General features: G+C 48.3%; 1 protein-coding gene across 6 annotated transcripts in view; it reads right to left on the reverse strand.

Moving 5' to 3' along the window:
- Positions 1 to 498: 498 nt before the first annotated feature.
- LOC141767311 (calcium/calmodulin-dependent protein kinase type IV-like) overlaps positions 499 to 18,157 on the reverse strand; it is a 41,064-nt gene continuing 23,405 nt past the window's right edge. Inside the window, exons 6-14 of one of the 6 annotated variants that reach the window (XM_074634481.1) lie at positions 17,043 to 17,115; positions 12,800 to 12,890; positions 8,041 to 8,115; positions 6,908 to 6,983; positions 6,347 to 6,473; positions 5,989 to 6,141; positions 3,416 to 5,470; positions 1,200 to 3,320; positions 499 to 1,063 (exon numbers count right to left, since the gene is read on the reverse strand). In XM_074634481.1, coding sequence (XP_074490582.1) covers positions 4,952 to 5,470; positions 5,989 to 6,141; positions 6,347 to 6,473; positions 6,908 to 6,983; positions 8,041 to 8,115; positions 12,800 to 12,890; positions 17,043 to 17,115 — 1,114 coding nt within the window. In that variant the 3' untranslated portion in view covers positions 499 to 1,063; positions 1,200 to 3,320; positions 3,416 to 4,951. Of the gene's footprint in view, positions 3,321 to 3,415; positions 5,471 to 5,988; positions 6,142 to 6,346; positions 6,474 to 6,907; positions 6,984 to 8,040; positions 8,116 to 12,799; positions 12,891 to 17,042; positions 17,116 to 18,157 lie in introns of all 6 variants that reach the window. The other 5 variants (XM_074634479.1, XM_074634484.1, XM_074634482.1 and 2 more) reach the window with 5 other exon arrangements.

Consider the following 18,157-nt stretch of genomic DNA (forward strand, 5'->3'; position numbering starts at 1 on the left):
CTGTTCACTACCTGCTCAGGTACTCTGTATACTACCTGCTCAGGTACTCTGATCACTACCTGCTCAGGTACTCTGATCACTACCTGCTCAGGTACTCTGTATACTACCTGCTCAGGTACTCTGATCACTACCTGCTCAGGTACTCTGATCACTACCTGCTCAGGTACTCTGTTCACTACCTGCTCAGGTACTCTGATCACTACCTGCTCAGGTACTCTGTTCACTACCTGCTCAGGTACTCTGTTCACTACCTGCTCAGGTACTCTGTTCACTACCTGCTCAGGTACTACCTGCAAACAAAAACATCAGTTAGTGAATTTAAACCATCATGATGAGAAATAAAACAGGAAGTAAAGTTGAGCCGTTGAATGAATCAAATAAAACTTGTTGTGATATCAGAGAGTTTTATGATCAGAAGCTCCAGCAGGAAGAAGAACAGAAGACTGATTCTATCAACTATCTTTACTGTACATGATGTGAATCCTCTCTCAGTGTCCGTCAGACTGACCTCAGGTCAGCTGGTTCAGACTGACCTCCGGTGACCTCAGGTGACCTCAGGTCAGCTGGTTCAGACTGACCTCCGGTGACCTCAGGTGACCTCAGGTCAGCTGGTTCAGACTGACCTCAGGTGACCTCAGGTGACCTCGGGTCAGCTGGTTCAGACTGACCTTCTGCAGGATTCAGAGTTTTTAATCTGATATGATCAACAGAAATAAATAATACATGCAGAGATACCGTTATATGTCATCCTTCAAAATAAAAGAGGTACGAGTTCACTCAGCAAACACAAAACAAACACCGTTTACAGTTTAGCCCCGCCCACCTCCGCCCCCCCGACGGCCCCTCAGAGCCCAGATTAATATCATATTAATAACATAATAAGAGTATAGATGTAAATCAAATATACAGAGTACATGCTGTCTACCAGGACCGCTACTCAGCCAGTGAGCTCCATTTGGCAAGAAGTTATACACACCTGTGGACAGGTAGAACAACTGTGGACAGGTAAAGCACAGGTAGAACACCTGTGGACAGGTAAAACACCTGTGGACAGGTAGAACACCTGTGGACAGGTAAAGCACAGGTAGAACACCTGTGGACAGGTAAAACACCTGTGGACAGGTAAAACACCTGTGGACAGGTAGAACACCTGTGGACAGGTAAAGCACAGGTAGAACACATGTAAACAGGTAAAACACCTGTGGACAGGTAGAACACCTGTGGACAGGTGTTTACCTGCAGACAGGTGGACAGGTGAGCGCTGTGGACAGGTGTAACAGAAGACGTGTGTTCTTGTTTTTACCAGATTATTTAAAGAGGAACCAAACTCCAGCCCAGAGTCTGACCTTTGACCCGGTTCAGGAGACGCCTCCTTTGACTGACAGTCGAATGGACCAATCAGAGAGCTGCTTGTTTAGTCAGGAAGCATCAGAGAGGGGAGGCGGGTGTTCTTTTACTTCAGTAACATTTTGAGTGCAGGACTTTTACTTTTTTGTAGTGGAGTATTTTCAGTACTTCTAACAACATAAACCAGATGTTTTCAGTACTTCTAACAACATAAAGCAGATGTTTTCAGTACTTCTAACAACATAAACCAGATGTTTTCAGTACTTCTAACAACATAAACCAGATGTTTTCAGTACTTCTAACAACATAAACCAGATGTTTTCAGTACTTCTGACAACATAAAGCAGATGTTTTCAGTACTTCTAACAACATAAACCAGATGTTTTCAGTACTTCTAACAACATAAACCAGATGTTTTCAGTACTTCTAACAACATAAACCAGATGTTTTCAGTACTGCTAACAACATAAACCAGATGTTTTCAGTACTTCTAACAACATAAACCAGATGTTTTCAGTACTGCTAACAACATAAACCAGATGTTTTCAGTACTTCTAACAACATAAACCAGATGTTTTCAGTACTGCTAACAACATAAACCAGATGTTTTCAGTACTGCTAACAACATAAACCAGATGTTTTCAGGGCTCCAGAGGTTTTGTAGGTTTGGTTCCTGTTTAAAGAGATGAGCCCTTCAGGGACGGATGTGTTCAGGGTCTCATACGGTGGCTCAGACAGAACAGAATCACTCCTATTGATCCGTTAACACGCCGATAGAAACACACTTCCTGTTCTCACTTTGTAGTTTTCTGACGGCTGAGATCTGAGATATGAAACGGGGGTAAAATTAGAAATGCAGGAAATAGCACCTCTTAATTCTGTGTATGTTTTATGTGTAAATACCTCGGCTCACTACAGTATAGTAGTATAAATACTCTGGTTTCCTTCTCTGGATAGATCTGTGACCTGAACCAGATGTTTGGTCCGTCTGGGCCACCGTACGTTGAGGCATCAGGTCGCCTGCGGAGACGTCGGCATCATTTGTGTATAACTGTGGAAGCCCCCGTACAGAGAGAGGTAGAGCGTGTGCTATCAGATCAGGTTGGATTCAAGGTCAAAGGTCAAATTCTGGTATTTTGGGGGGTCTGAACATTGACTGTGTCTCTGGTGGAGCGGTGGAGACATCCGTCATCATCTGAATCAAACTATGTACAGGTGATCATCATCATCATCATCATCATCATCATCATCGTCAATGCTGATAAAAGTGTAAACAACACTGCGTTTTACTAGAAGCTCACAAACACAACACGTCACTGAACTACACACCGGATCTACCTACTCACAGCGGGAGTCAACGGTAAAGAGTAGAAAGGGTTAAAAAAACTCTTCAAACGGAGTTCGTCTGAAGCCTCAACACATGCTGCCACACTGAGGAAGAGGAGGAAGAGGAGGAGGAGGAAGAAGAAGAAGAAGCTGCTCTCGCTCTCCTCCACGCAGACGTGTTCAATAAAGTTTCATAAAATACAATCAATCAACTCCGTCCTGAGGCCGAGGAAAAGTCACTTTCTGAAGAAGAAGAGGAAGAAGAAGAATAAGAAGTAGAAGAAGAAGAAGAAGAGGAAGAAGAACAAGAAGAGGAAGAAGAAGAAGAAGAAGAAGAAGAAGAAGAAGTAGAAGAGTCTCCGTTTGTCCCAAATCAGAACGTTTGACAGTGAGATGTTCAGGAACACTCTGAAATTTAAGAATCACAGCTCCCCGTTTCCAGTCTTTATGCTAAGCTAGGCTAACCCCATCCTGACTCCATCTGAACATCTCACCATCAGTGACGGTAAACTAGCGACCAAACTGATCTCAGGTCTGTTCTCAGAGTTAAACTGGAAGTTTGGGACCAAAATGAAGCTCGTCTCTGTGGACGGACCAATCCGAAGCCCTCATCTGGACTCACTTCCTGATTGGAGGAGACGTGGCACCTACGTCCCGTCATTGTCCCATCATCATCACCTACGTCCCGTCATTGTCCCATCATCATCACCTACGTCCCGTCGTCGTCCTGTCCTGTTATCACCTACGTCCCGTCATTGTCCCATCATCGTCCCCTACGTCCTGTTGTCATACGTCCTGTTGTAGTCACCCACGTCCAGTCATCGTCACCTACGTCCCGACGTCGTCACCTACGTCCTGTCATCACCTACGGCCCGTCGTCGTCCCCTACGTCCTGTTGTCTTACGTCCTGTTGTAGTCACCCACGTCCCGTCGTCGTCTCCTAGGTCCCATCATCACCTACGTCCCGTCATCGTCCCGTCCTGTCGTCACCTATGTCCTGTTGTCATACGTGCTGTTGTCATATGTCTTGTTGTAGTCACCCACGTCCAGTCATTGTCACCTACGTCCCGTCGTCGTCTGGTACGTCCCGTCGTCGTCTGGTACGTCCCGTCGTCGTCTCCTACGTCCCGTCGTCGTCACCTACGTCCCGTCGTCGTCTCTTACGTCCCGTCGTCGTCTCCTACGTCCCGTTGTCGTTTCCTACGTCCCGTCTTCGTTTCCTACGTCCCGTCTTCGTTTCCTACGTCCCGTCGTCGTGTTCTATGTCCCGTCGTCGTGTCCTACGTCCAGTCGTCGTCTCCTACGTCCCGTCGTCGTCTCCTACGTCCCGTCGTCGTCTCCTACGTCCCGTCGTCGTCTCCTACGTCCCGTCGTCGTCTCCTACGTCCCGTCGTCTCCTAGGTCCCGTCGTCGTCTCCTACGTCCCGTCGTCGTCTCCTACGTCCCGTCGTCGTCTCCTACGTCCCGTCGTCTCCTAGGTCCCGTCGTCGTCTCCTACATCCCGTCGTCGTCTCCTAGGTCCCGTCGTCGTCTCCTAGGTCCCGTCGTCGTCTCCTACGTCCCGTCGTCGTCTCCTACGTCCCGTCGTCGTCTCCTACGTCCCGCCGTCGTCTCCTACGTCCCGCCGTCGTGTCCTACGTCCCGTCGTCTCCTAGGTCCCGTCGTCGTCTCCTACGTCCCGTCGTCGTCTCCTTCGTCCCGTCGTCGTCTCCTACGTCCCGTCGTCGTCTCCTACGTCCCGTCGTCGTCTCCTACGTCTTGTAATCATCCTTGACCACCAGGTGTGAATGTGATCGGACGTCATCAGAACTGATCCAGATCCAGATTAGGTGAGTCCGATGCAACGCTTTCATTTTGGTCTCAAACATGCTGATTCATCTGTTACTACGGTTACCGTGGTAAGAAGAGCCACCAAACACCGCGAGAGACACACCCTTTCATTTTGTGTTTAGTTGTTGTTGTTACCACGGCAACAGGAGCAGAGTTTATTCCCTCGTCGGTCCAGATGTGGAACAGATGCTTTTAGTTTTTCATGTCCTGAATCCTCCAGCAGTGAAACCAGAACAACCGTCCGGCTGCACCGACACCGAACGGCCTCGGTTAGCACGTAGCCGTTAGCATGTTAGCGTAGCCGCAGAGCTACAGACATGGAGGTTAATGGTAAACGTTAGCTCCGGATGCTAAAATGACTGCAGATGTTTGTAAAGACGGACAGATGAACCTCGATGTTTTAGTGGCCGTGAGAAACCGAAGCGTCTCCGCTCTGTTTGTCAGCTGATCACTGGCAGTGAGCGGTCTTACTGGCGGGCTCCGCCCCCGGCGTGAAGCCGTTGCTGAGGCTGTTGGGACTCGGAGGCGTGGCCAACGTGGGCGTGGCCTCGACCCTGGAGGCGGCGGGCTCTATCATGGAGTAGCTCTTCTGCGGCAGTCGCGGCTGGACCGGTATGGTTTTGGGGACGATGGACGCCTGTCGTAGTCCGTCGGCCCGCAGCGGCGGTCTGATGGGGGCGGAGCCTGTGGGCGTGACATCGGAGCCGGGTGGTTTGGGGCTGCGTGGAGGGGAGGGGCTGAGGGCACTTTGGTCGGCGGGCTTTGATTCGTCTTCGTGCGGCGGCGGCGGCTGACCTGGGGACGGGGCTTCGTCGTCTGCGGGGGCGGGGCTTGTTGACGGAGGAGGCGGGTCCTGCTGCATGCTGCTCTGCCTGGAACCCCCCGAGCCCGGCATCTCACAGCTGTCGGTGCGACGCCTCGAACCCTCGTGCATCCGACTGGTCGCCACGACGGCCTTCATGGCAGCCTGTCGACACATTCACACTTTTATTATATAAAACCGTTTCCTCCTTCAGACGTCAGCGTTCCGCAGATAGAAACTCTACTTAAAGTCGTCTCCAGGAACGTCTGACGTCTCTAAAGTCAACACTGAACACAGTAAGCTACCTTCACCCAGGAGACCGACCCACGAGACCGACCCAGGAGACCGGCCCAGGAGGATGGGTTCACATCCCGTCTTTGTGTTCACAACCTTAACTTTCACTTTTCTTATTTTGTTAGTCATTTTAAGCCGAAACACGATCTTTTCCCTAAACTGAACTAAAGCCTACCGTCCACTAGTAGTCTGACTGAAGCCATCAATCTTCAGCTGAAACATACAGTTAGCTCGTCATCATTTCTGCTGACGCTTCGTGGACGGAGGAATGATGAATAAACGAGTCTTTACATGAACGTACAGGATGAACGTGTGAAGAGGTGGATGATGGATTAACCCTTCTAACTCTGGGCTGTTTCTCACTCAGCGGTCAACACTCAGATCCTCACTTTAAGTTTGCGGCGAGCGTTGAACTCCTGTAGTTTCCTCTGGGCGGTGTCCATGTGGGAGAAGCGGGCGGCCTTGCCGAGCACCCACGGGTGCTGCAGGGCCTCCCGGACGCTGAGGCGCTTGTGAGGGTTGAGGACGATCAGCTTACTGACCTGGGGACAGATAAACAGGATCAGGACTGAGTTCAGACCGCCTGTCCAGCAGGGAGTCCTCTCCAGGTAGCACTCAGTGTGGCTACTAACCCGTCACCATGGTTACTGACGGAGGCTATATAAAGGGCTCTATAGGTGGATTGAGTGAACAACATGTGTTGAGTTTAAAGTACTTCCTGTCCGGATGTGCGGAGGAGGAACTCACCAGATCCTTGGCGTTGAGGGAGACGTCGTCCCACCACGGAGACACAAACTCGTAGTCGCAGTTGAGGATCCGACTGTACATGTACTGATCCCCCCGCGGGTCGAAGAAGGGCTCGAACCCACAGAGTCTGAGGAACAGAACACCGTTAATGGTTCAGGTTCACAAGACGGCTGACACTAACTCACGACGAGCACTCTGACTCACACACTGAGACAAATAAACATTAGCAGACTTTTGTCTTGTTTTCAGATCAGTCACTTAGTGAATAACCTTCAAAATGTCACGATTCTATCCCATTTCAACAGCATGTGGTCTGGTGGAGCAGAGCGGTGTGTCTTTATGGACTCTCTTTAACATCAGACCCATTTAGAGGCTCCATTAACAGTTAATGGAGGAAAACAGATCAACAGGAAGCAGCGTTTCACATGATGTCATCGCTGTTATGAGACAGACGGACGACCATAAAACTGAGATGTGAAGTCCAGACTGACGGAGTGAGTCAGTACCGGATCAGGTCATTGTGTGTGTGTCATGCTGGTAGGGAGGTGTGAACGGACTCACAGGATGTAGAGGATGACGCCCACCGACCACATGTCCACCTCGGGGCCGTAAGCGTTTCCCCGCAGGATCTCTGGAGCTGCAGGAAGAGGAGCCGGTTAGCCGCCAGATGGCCGAAAGAAGCTCTAACGGAGAGTAGTGTCAAATCCCACAGAGCGGCAGCTGCAGTGAACGCATCACTGTGAACGCATCACTGCAGCTGCCGCCGGACAGCAACGCAGGTCATTAAACACAACTACAACTGATATCATACCATCTACTGCTGGTACTACAACTTCTACTGCTGGTACTACACGATATACTACTGGTACTACACCTTCTACTACTGATACTACACCTTGTACTACTACTGGTAGTACACCTTCTACTGCTGGTACAATACGCACCACTACTACTACACCTTCTACTACTACTACACCTTCTACTACTACTACACCTTCTACTACTACTACTACAGCTTCTACTGCTGGTACTACACGATATACTACTGATACTACACCTTGTACTACTACTGATACTACACCTTGTACTACTACTGGTACTACACCTTCTACTACTGATACTACACCTTGTACTACTACTACCACACCATCTACTACTGATACTACACCTCGTACTACTATTGATACTACACCTTGTACTACTACTGGTACTACACCTCGTACTACTACTGATACTACACCTTGTACTACTACTGGTACTACACCTTGTACTACTGCTACCACACCATCTACTACTGATACTACGCCTTGTACTACTACTGGTACTACACCATCTACTACTGATACTACACCTTGTACTACTACTGATACTACACCTTCTACTACTGCTACCACACCATCTACTACTGATACTACGCCTTGTACTACTACTGGTACTACACCATCTACTACTGATACTACACCTTGTAATACTACTGGTACTACACCTTCTACTACTGATACTACACCTTGTACTACTGGTACAATATGCACCACTACTACTACACCTTCTACTACTACTACTGTTACTACACTGTGTACCTCTACTACTACACCATGTACTCGTACTACACCAGTAAGTACTGCCGGTAGAGCTGGTCACGGTGTAGTGGGGGTGATAATCTTGGCCCGGTGTAGTGGGGGTGATAAACTCACCACAGTAGCCCGGTGTACCACAGACGGTCTTCATGGTCACCTGGTCATCGATGATTTTCGACAGACCAAAGTCGGCTGAGAGAGAAGAGAGAGAAGGGAGAGAAGAGAGAGAAGGGAGAGAAGGGAGAAAAGAGAGAAGGGAGAAAAGAGAGAAGAGAGAGAAGGGAGAGAAGGGAGAGAAGGGAGAGAAGGGAGAAAAGAGAGAAGAGAGAGAAGGGAGAGAAGGGAGAGAAGAGAGAGAAGAGAGAGAAGAGAGAGAAGAGAGAAAAGAGAGAAGAGAGAGAAGGGAGAGAAAGGAGAGAAGAGAGAGAAAGGAGAGAAGGGAGAGAAGAGAGAGAAGGGAGAGAAGGGAGAGAAGAGAGAGAAGGGAGAGAAAGGAGAGAAGGGAGAGAAGGGAGAGAAGAGAGAGAAGGGAGAGAAGAGAGAGAAAGGAGAGAAGGGAGAGAAGAGAGAGAAGGGAGAGAAGAGAGAGAAGGAGAGAGAAAGGAGAGAAAGGAGAGAAGGGAGAGAAGAGAGAGAAAGGAGAGAAGGGAGAGAAGAGAGAGAAGGGAGAGAAAGGAGAGGAGAGAGAAGAGAGAGAAGGGAGAGAAGAGAGAGAAAGGAGAGAAGGGAGAGAAGAGAAAGAGAGAGAAAGGAGAGAAGGGAGAGAAGGGAGAGAAGAGAGAGAAGGGAGAGAAGAGAGAGAAGGGAGAGAAAGGAGAGAAGGGAGAGAAAGGAGAGAAGGGAGAGGAGAGAGAAAGGAGAGAAGGGAGAGAAGAGAGAGAAGGGAGAGAAAGGAGAGAAGGGAGAGAAAGGAGAGAAGGGAGAGAAAGGAGAGAAGGGAGAGAAGAGAGAGAAGGGAGAGAAAGGAGAGAAGAGAGAGAAGGGAGAGAAAGGAGAGAAGGGAGAGAAGAGAGAGAAGGGAGAGAAGAGAGAGAAAGGAGAGAAGGGAGAGAAGGGAGAGAAGAGAGAGAAGGGAGAGAAGAGAGAGAAAGGAGAGAAGGGAGAGAAGAGAGAGAAGGGAGAGAAGGGAGAGAAGAGAGAGAAGGGAGAGAAAGGAGAGAAGGGAGAGAAGGGAGAGAAGAGAGAAAGGAGAGAAGGGAGAGAAGAGAGAGAAGGGAGAGAAAGGAGAGGAGAGAGAAGGGAGAGAAGAGAGAGAAAGGAGAGAAGGGAGAGAAGAGAGAGAAGGGAGAGAAAGGAGAGAAGGGAGAGAAGGGAGAGAAGAGAGAGAAGAGAGAGAAGGGAGAGAAGAGAGAAGGGAGAGAAGAGAGAGAAGAGAGAGAAGGGAGAGAAGGGAGAGAAGAGAGAGAAGGGAGAGAAGGGAGAGAAGAGAGAGAAAGGAGAGAAAGGAGAGGAGAGAGATGGGAGAGAAGAGAGAGAAGGGAGAGAAAGAGAGAAGAGAGAGAAGGGAGAGAAGAGAGAGAAGGGAGAGAAGAGAGAGAAGGGAGAGAAGAGAGAGAAGGGAGAGAAGGGAGAGAAGAGAGAGAAGGGAGAGAAGGGAGAGAAGGGAGAGAAAGGAGAGAAGGGAGAGAAGGGAAAGAAAGGAGAGAAGAGAGAGAAGGGAGAGAAGGGAGAGAAGAGAGAGAAAGGAGAGAAGGGAGAGAAGGGAGAGAAGAGAGAGAAGAGAGAGAAGGGAGAGAAGGGAGAGAAGGGAGAGAAGGGAGAGAAAGGAGAGAAGAGAGAGAAGGGAGAGAAGGGAGAGAAGAGAGAGAAGGGAGAGAAAGGAGAGGAGAGAGAAGGGAGAGAAGAGAGAGAAAGGAGAGAAGGGAGAGAAGAGAGAGAAGGGAGAGAAAGAGAGAAGAGAGAGAAGGGAGAGAAGAGAGAGAAGGGAGAGAGAGAGAGAAGAGAGAGAAGGGAGAGAAGAGAGAGAAGGGAGAGAAAGAGAGAGAAGGGAGAGAAGGGAGAGAAGAGAGAGAAGGGAGAGAAGGGAGAGAAAGGAGAGAAGGGAGAGAAAGGAGAGAAGGGAGAGAAGGGAGAGAAAGGAGAGAAGGGAGAGAAGAGAGAGAAGGGAGAGAAGGGAGAGAAGGAGAGAAGGGAGAGAAAGGAGAGAAGGGAGAGAAAGGAGAGAAGGGAGAGAAGGGAGAGAAGAGAGAGAAGAGAGAGAAGGGAGAGAAGGGAGAGAAAGGAGAGAAGGGAGAGAAGAGAGAGAAGGGAGAGAAGGGAGAGAAGAGAGAGAAGGGAGAGAAGGGAGAGAAGAGAGCGAAGAGAGAGAAGGAGAGAAGGGAGAGAAGGGAGAGAAGGGAGAGAAGGGAGAGAAGAGAGAGAAGGGAGAGAAGGGAGAGAAGGGAGAGAAGAGAGCGAAGAGAGAAGGGAGAGAAGAGAGAGAAGGGAGAGAAGGGAGAGAAGGGAGAGAAGAGAGAGAAGGGAGAGAAGGGAGAGAAGAGAGAGAAGAGAGAGAAGGGAGAGAAGGGAGAGAAAGGAGAGAAGGGAGAGAAGAGAGAGAAAGGAGAGAAGGGAGAGAAGAGAGAGAAGGGAGAGAAAGGAGAGGAGAGAGAAGGGAGAGAAGAGAGAGAAAGGAGAGAAGAGAGAGAAGAGAGAGAAAGGAGAGAAGAGAGAGAAGGGAGAGAAGGGAGAGAAGAGAGAGAAGAGAGAGAAGGGAGAGAAGGGAGAGAAAGGAGAGAAGGGAGAGAAGGGAGAGAAGGGAGAGAAGAGAGAGAAAGGAGAGAAGGGAGAGAAGGGAGAGAAGAGAGAGAAGAGAGAGAAGGGAGAGAAGAGAGAGAAAGAGAGAAGAGAGAGAGGGAGAGAAGAGAAGAAGAGAGAGAAGGGAGAGAAGAGAGAGAAGGGAGAGAAGGGAGAGAAGGGAGAGAAGGGAGAGAAAGGAGAGAAGGGAGAGAAGGGAGAGAAGGGAGAGAAGGGAGAGAAAGGAGAGAAGGGAGAGAAGGGAGAGAAAGGAGAGAAGGGAGAGAAGAGAGAGAAGGGAGAGAAGGGAGAGAAGGGAGAGAAGGGAGAGAAGGGAGAGAAGAGAGAGAAGAGAGAGAAAGGAGAGAAGGGAGAGAAGGGAGAGAAGGGAGAGAAGAGAGAGAAAGGAGAGAAGGGAGAGAAGAGAGAGAAGGGAGAGAAGAGAGAGAAGGGAGAGAAGGGAGAGAAGAGAGAGAAGAGAGAGAAGGGAGAGAAGGGAGAGAAGGGAGAGAAGGGAGAGAAAGGAGAGAAGGGAGAGAAGGGAGAGAAAGGAGAGAAGGGAGAGAAAGGAGAGAAGGGAGAGAAGGGAGAGAAGGGAGAGAAAGGAGAGAAGGGAGAGAAGGGAGAGAAAGGAGAGAAGGGAGAGAAGGGAGAGAAGGGAGAGAAAGGAGAGAAGGGAGAGAAGGGAGAGAAGGGAGAGAAGAGAGAGAAGGGAGAGAAGGGAGAAGGGAGAGAAAGGAGAGAAGGGAGAGAAGGGGAGAGAAGAGAGAGAAGAGAGAGAAGGGAGAGAAGAGAGAGAAAGGAGAGAAGGGAGAGAAGGGAGAGAAAGGAGAGAAGGGAGAGAAGAGAGAGAAGGGAGAGAAGGGAGAGAAGAGAGAGAAGGGAGAGAAGGGAGAGAAGAGAGCGAAGAGAGAGAAGGGAGAGAAGGGAGAGAAGGGAGAGAAGGGAGAGAAGGGAGAGAAGGAGAGAGAAGAGAGAGAAGCGAGAGAAGGGAGAGAAGGGAGAGAAGGGAGAGAAGAGAGAGAAGGGAGAGAAGGGAGAGAAGAGAGAGAAGAGAGAGAAGGGAGAGAAGGGAGAGAAGAGAGAGAAGGGAGAGAAGGGAGAGTAGAGAGAGAAGGGAGAGAAGAGAGAGAAGAGAGAGAAGGGAGAGAAGAGAGAAAAGAGAGAAGAGAGAGAAAGGAGAGAAGGGAGAGAAGAGAGAGAAAGGAGAGAAGGGAGAGAAGAGAGAGAAGGGAGAGAAAGGAGAGGAGAGAGAAGGGAGAGAAGAGAGAGAAAGGAGAGAAGAGAGAGAAGAGAGAAGAGAGAGAAGAGAGAGAAGAGAGAGAGAGAGAGAAGAGAGAGAGAGAAAGAGAGAGAAGGGAGAGAAGGGAGAGAAGAGAGAGAAGGGAGAGAAGGGAGAGAAGAGAGAGAAAGGAGAGAAAGGAGAGGAGAGAGATGGGAGAGAAGAGAGAGAAAGGAGAGAAGGAGAGAGAGAGAGAAGGGAGAGAAAGAGAGAAGAGAGAGAAGGGAGAGAAGAGAGAGAAGGGAGAGAAGAGAGAGAAGGGAGAGAAGAGAGAGAAGGGAGAGAAGGGAGAGAAGAGAGAGAAGAGAGAGAAGGGAGAGAAGGAGAGGGAGAGAAGGGAGAGAAGAGAGCGAAGAGAGAGAAGGGAGAGAAGGGAGAGAAGGGAGAGAAGGGAGAGAAGAGAGAGAAGGGAGAGAAGGGAGAGAAGGGAGAGAAGGGAGAGAAGGGAGAGAAGAGAGAGAAGAGAGAGAAGGGAGAGAAGAGAGAGAAGAGAGAGAAGGGAGAGAAGGGAGAGAAGAGGTTTCTTCATTAGAACTGAATCAAGAGAACATGACTCACTGTTGGCCGATAAGAAGCTGTTACTGGAGGTGTTTCTGCTGTTTCCTGTTTCTATTTAAAGTGGAATGAGGGGTGAAGCAGTGGAGGAGAGTCTCTGAACTAAAGAACTACAGGAAAGTGGTGGTGTCGGTGGAGACGACTTCACCGGGAGGAGAGCAGGAAGACAACAATACTTGCTAGCCAGCGTTACCTAACGTGTTCAGAGAGTAATTCTGCCTCCACTTAACGCTCCGCCCATTAAACACGTCACCATGGTTACTAACAGGGGGTGGGGGGGTCTGAAGTGGTGTCAGAGGGTGGAGGTGGTTGTGGGTTCGTTACCGATCTTCAGCGGAGCGTCCAGCGACAGGTCGGCGTACAGGAGGTTCTCTGGTTTGAGGTCACGATGCACGACGCCGTTCTCATGCAGATACTGAAACACACAAACATCCACGTTTTACTGCGACATTAACAATGTTAGCGCCCTCTACAGGCTGCAGGGCTCAGGGGTCAGGGGTCAGCAACCTTTACTATGGAAAGAGACATTTTAGGCAAAAAAAGAAAAATCTGTCTGGAGCCGCAAAACATGTGATCATCGTGATGAAGGTAACAGTTTATAGTCTCAGTATATAGAATATCAGTCTAATGCAGTGAGGGCCAAAGAGACAATGTACTACGGAGTATTAGGACCACATTGAGGGAAAACATCTGAGATTACGAGAATAAAGTCATAACTTTACGAGAAAAAAGAAAATAACACATAAAATTCCTACTTTATAATATTATTACTTTATTCTCTAAATCTCAGCTTTATTTTTTTCCTCAATGTGGCCCTAATACTCCGTCGTACCGTCGTACCGTCGTACCATAGACCTACAACAATGATCAATAAAAATGAAAATGTAAACAAAGAACAGTTGTTCATTTATATTTTTATAAATCCACAGAGAGCCACTGGAGAGGAGCTGAAGAGACGCAGGTTGCTGACACCTGGTCTAGTACATACTGGACAGAACAAACTGGAGATGTGAGAAGCCTTCAGGTGAGGTGGAGGACTGGCAGGACGGACTGACAGATGGCCTCTTCCTCCAGCTCCCAGCATGCCCTGCTGCTCTGTGAATGCTCACTTCCTCTCCTCAGATCAGCTGATGTAAACAGTGTCTGAGAGGAGACTGGATGTTTCTAACAGAACTGAGCTCTCACATTTTAATCTGTTATTCATCTCATTTACATATCTTATTGATCTCATTTGCATATTTGAATGGAGGACACATGAATAGAGACGTTGTGATGTTGCAGCTCTGCTCTGGTTAATGACGGCGGAGCTTCAGCGGGACGTGACGGAGGAACAGTGTGAACATTAAACCTGCTGAGGTCACGACCCCGAGCTGAGAAACTGGTGGTCAAAAGATGTTGATGTGTTCAGGGGCTGTAGGATGTTTCTGCTGCAGATTATCGCCACACATACACACACACACACACACACACACACATGTGATACAGCAAATACAACTGTACTGTAATCCTAATACACACACACACACACACACACACACACACACACACACACACACACACACACACACACACAGAGGCGTATGTTTCTCTGCGTGGTAGATGTAGGTCAGCTGTGGTCAGATTGTGTTTATGTGTGTGTGTTTATATTTGTGTGTATGTGTGTGTATTTATATGTGTGCGTGTATTTATGTATGTGTGTGTGTGTGTGTGTGTGTGTGTGTATTAATCCTCTCTGGTTTTAATCTGTTCAGCAGCAGGATGGAAGCTGTTGTTACATAAGAGACCTGCAGCTGCTGCACGCTGCCTCCATGTGCAACCACGCCGCTGCCAGCAACACCTGCAACCACGCCGCTGCCAGTAACACCTGCAACCAGCTACTACAACACCTGCAACCACGCCGCTGCCAGCAACACCTGCAACCACGCCGCTGCCAGCAACACCTGCAACCAGCTACTACAACACCTGCAACCACGCCGCTGCCAGCAACACCTGCAACCAACTACTACAACACCTGCAATCAACTACTACAACACCTGCAACCAGCTACTACAACACCTGCAACCAACTACTACAACACCTGCAACCAACTACTACAACACCTGCAATCAACTACTACAACACCTGCAACCAGCTACTACAACACCTGCAACCAACTACTACAACACCTGCAACCAGCTACTACAACTACTACAACACCTGCAACCAGCTACTACAACTACTACAACACCTGCAACCAGCTACTACAACACCTGCAACCAACTACTACAACACCTGCAACCAGCTACTACAACTACTACAACACCTGCAACCAGCTACTACAACTCACTAAATGTTGTACTGATGCATATCTGTGGCCTCCACACGGCTCTCAACATGGCGACGACTGAGCTGGCGGCTCGCAGCTAACAGAGCTAACAGTGCTAACAGTGCTAACAGAGCTAACAGAGCTAACAGAGCTAACAGTGCTAACAGAGCTAACAGAGCTAACAGAGCTAACAGTGCTAACAGAGCTAACAGAGCTAACAGAGCTAACAGTGCTAACAGAGCTAACCGTTTTAAAACAGATCCATGTTTCATTATTTTAACGTCCTACATTCATCATTCATTCACATCATTTACAGCAATCAGTTTTGGTTTCTTCCTCCCAGAATATGAATCAATAACTGACTAACTGATCCAGTACTGATTTTAATTCAATATATTTTTCCTTGACTCCCAGCCCTCATACTAATAAGCTTCTCAGTGTTGCGTAGGCATGTCAGTGAACGCCTCGTCACATGTCAGTGAACGCCTCGTCACATGTCAGTGAACGCCTCGTCACATGTCAGTGAACGCCTCGTCACATGTCAGTGAACGCCTCGTCACATGTCAGTGAACGCCTCGTCACATGTCAGTGAACGCCTCGTCACATGTCAGTGAACGCCTCGTCACATGTCAGTGAACGCCTCGTCACATGTTGGCATTTAAACTTTCAGGTTTGATCAAATCTGCTGAGAAACAGGAAGAAGACGATGAATCATCAGCTGGAGGACGAAGAACTCCTACAAGCTTCTGAACGACAGGAAGTCCTAATACGGACTACTGATAGAGCACACGCATGCTCAGTACAACATTTAGAGAACCTTAAAGGAACAGTACAACAACCTTGAAGGAATAGTACAACATTTAGTGAACCTCTGAACCGCTGCAACTACTGCAACCAACTACTGCAACCAACTTCTAGAACTACTACAACTACTGCAACCAACTACTACAACTACTGCAACTACTACAACCAACTACTACAACTACTGCAACTACTACAACCAACTACTACAACTACTGCAACCAACTACTACAACTACTACAACCAACTACTACAACTACTACAACTAACTACTACAACTACTGCAACCAACTACTACACCAAGGACAAGCTACCTAGCTAACTAGCCAACCATTCATCTCTGGAGCTGTCTGCTGTACCACTGCAACCAACTACTGCAACCAACTTCTAGAACTACTACAACTACTGCAACCAACTACTACTACAACTACTGCAACCAACTACTGCAACCAACTTCTAGAACTACTACAACTACTGCAACCAACTACTGCAAACTTCTACAACTACTGCAACCAACTACTGCAAACTTCTACAACTACTGCAACCAACTACTGCAAACTTCTACAACTACTGCAACCAACTACTGCAACCAACTACTGCAACCAACTACTGCAAACTTCTACAACTACTGCAACCAACTACTGCAACCAACTACTGCAAACTTCTACAACTACTGCAACCAACTACTGCAACCAACTACTGCAACCAACTACTGCAACCAACTACTACAACTACTTTGAACTACTATTACTACCTTGAAGCTAAATATAATGAGAAGCTAACAGGTGTGACAGGTCAAAGCGTCTCTGCTGGTCTGGAGACAGTTTACATACGCAAACAACCTCAGAGGAGACGGAGTCTGACAGCAGCTGGTCTGGGATCACTGGTTCTATAGAGCTGGAGAGCTGAACAGAGACTGAACAGAGACGGAGGAAGTGAACAGTAATTTAATGAGCGGAGGGATGGAGGGATGGAGGGATGGAAGGATGGAAGGATGGAGGGATGGATGGATCGATGGATCGAGGGATGGATGATGTATGGAGGGATGGAAGGATGGATGGATGGATGGATGGAGGGACGGATGGATGGATGGATCGAGGGATGGATGATGGATGGATGGAGGGATGGATGGATGGATGGATGGAGGGACGGATGGATGGATGGATCGAGGGATGGATGATGGATGGATGGAGGGATGGATGGATGGATGGATGGAGGGACGGATGGATGGATGGATCGAGGGATGGATGATGGATGGATGGAGGGATGGATGGATGGATGGATGGAGGGATGGATGGATGGAGGGATGGAGGGATGGATGATGGATGGATGGATGGATGGATGGATGGAGGGACGGATGGAGGGATGGATGGATGGAAGGAGCTGTGACGATAACCAGACACTCAGACAGCGCTGTATTTTACCGACAGAGAGAAGAGACAGTGAATGCAGCGTTCTTACCGCCACAGCCTCCAGGATCTGTTTGATGACGTGCGCGGCGTCTCTCTCGCTGTAGTAGCCTCGCTCCACGATCCTGCAGACAAACAGCAGGGCAAAATATCACATCATCACACCTCTGCTTGTTTACATTCTCACCTGCATTTTACTCCTCATACTGGGACCAACACAGGTACAATGGAACTAAGTACTTTTACTCCTCATACTGGGACCAACACAGGTACAATAGAACTAAGTACTTTTACTCCTCATACTGGGACCAACACAGGTACAATGGAACTAAGTACTTTTACTCCTCATACTGGGACCAACACAGGTACAATAGAACTAAGTACTTTTACTCCTCATACTGGGACCAACACAGGTACAATGGAACTAAGTACTTTTACTCCTCATACTGGGACCAACACAGGTACAATGAAACTAAGTACTTTTACTCCTCATACTGGGACCAACACAGGTACAATGAAACTAAGTACTTTTACTCAAGTACTGGGACCAACACAGGTATAATGAAACTAAGTACTTTTACTGAAGTACTGGGACCAACACAGGTACAATGGAACTAAGTACTTTTACTCCTCATACTGGGACCAACACAGGTACAATGGAACTAAGTACTTTTACTCCTCATACTGGGACCAACACAGGTACAATGAAACTAAGTACTATTACTCCTCATACTGGGACCAACACAGGTACAATGAAACTAAGTACTATTACTCCTCATACTGGGACCAACACAGGTACAATGAAACTAAGTACTTTTACTGAAGTACTGGGACCAACACAGGTACAATGGAACTAAGTACTTTTACTCCTCATACTGGGACCAACACAGGTACAATAGAACTAAGTACTTTTACTCCTCATACTGGGACCAACACAGGTACAATGAAACTAAGTACTATTACTCCTCATACTGGGACCAACACAGGTACAATGAAACTAAGTACTTTTACTGAAGTACTGGGACCAACACAGGTACAATGGAACTAAGTGCTTTTACTCCTCATACTGGGACCAACACAGGTACAATGGAACTAAGTACTTTTACTCAAGTACTGGGACCAACACAGGTACAATGGAACTAAGTACTTTTACTGAAGTACTGGGAC

The sequence above is a fragment of the Sebastes fasciatus genome, chromosome 5 (genome assembly GCF_043250625.1).
Source record: "Sebastes fasciatus isolate fSebFas1 chromosome 5, fSebFas1.pri, whole genome shotgun sequence".
Taxonomy (NCBI): domain Eukaryota; kingdom Metazoa; phylum Chordata; class Actinopteri; order Perciformes; family Sebastidae; genus Sebastes; species Sebastes fasciatus.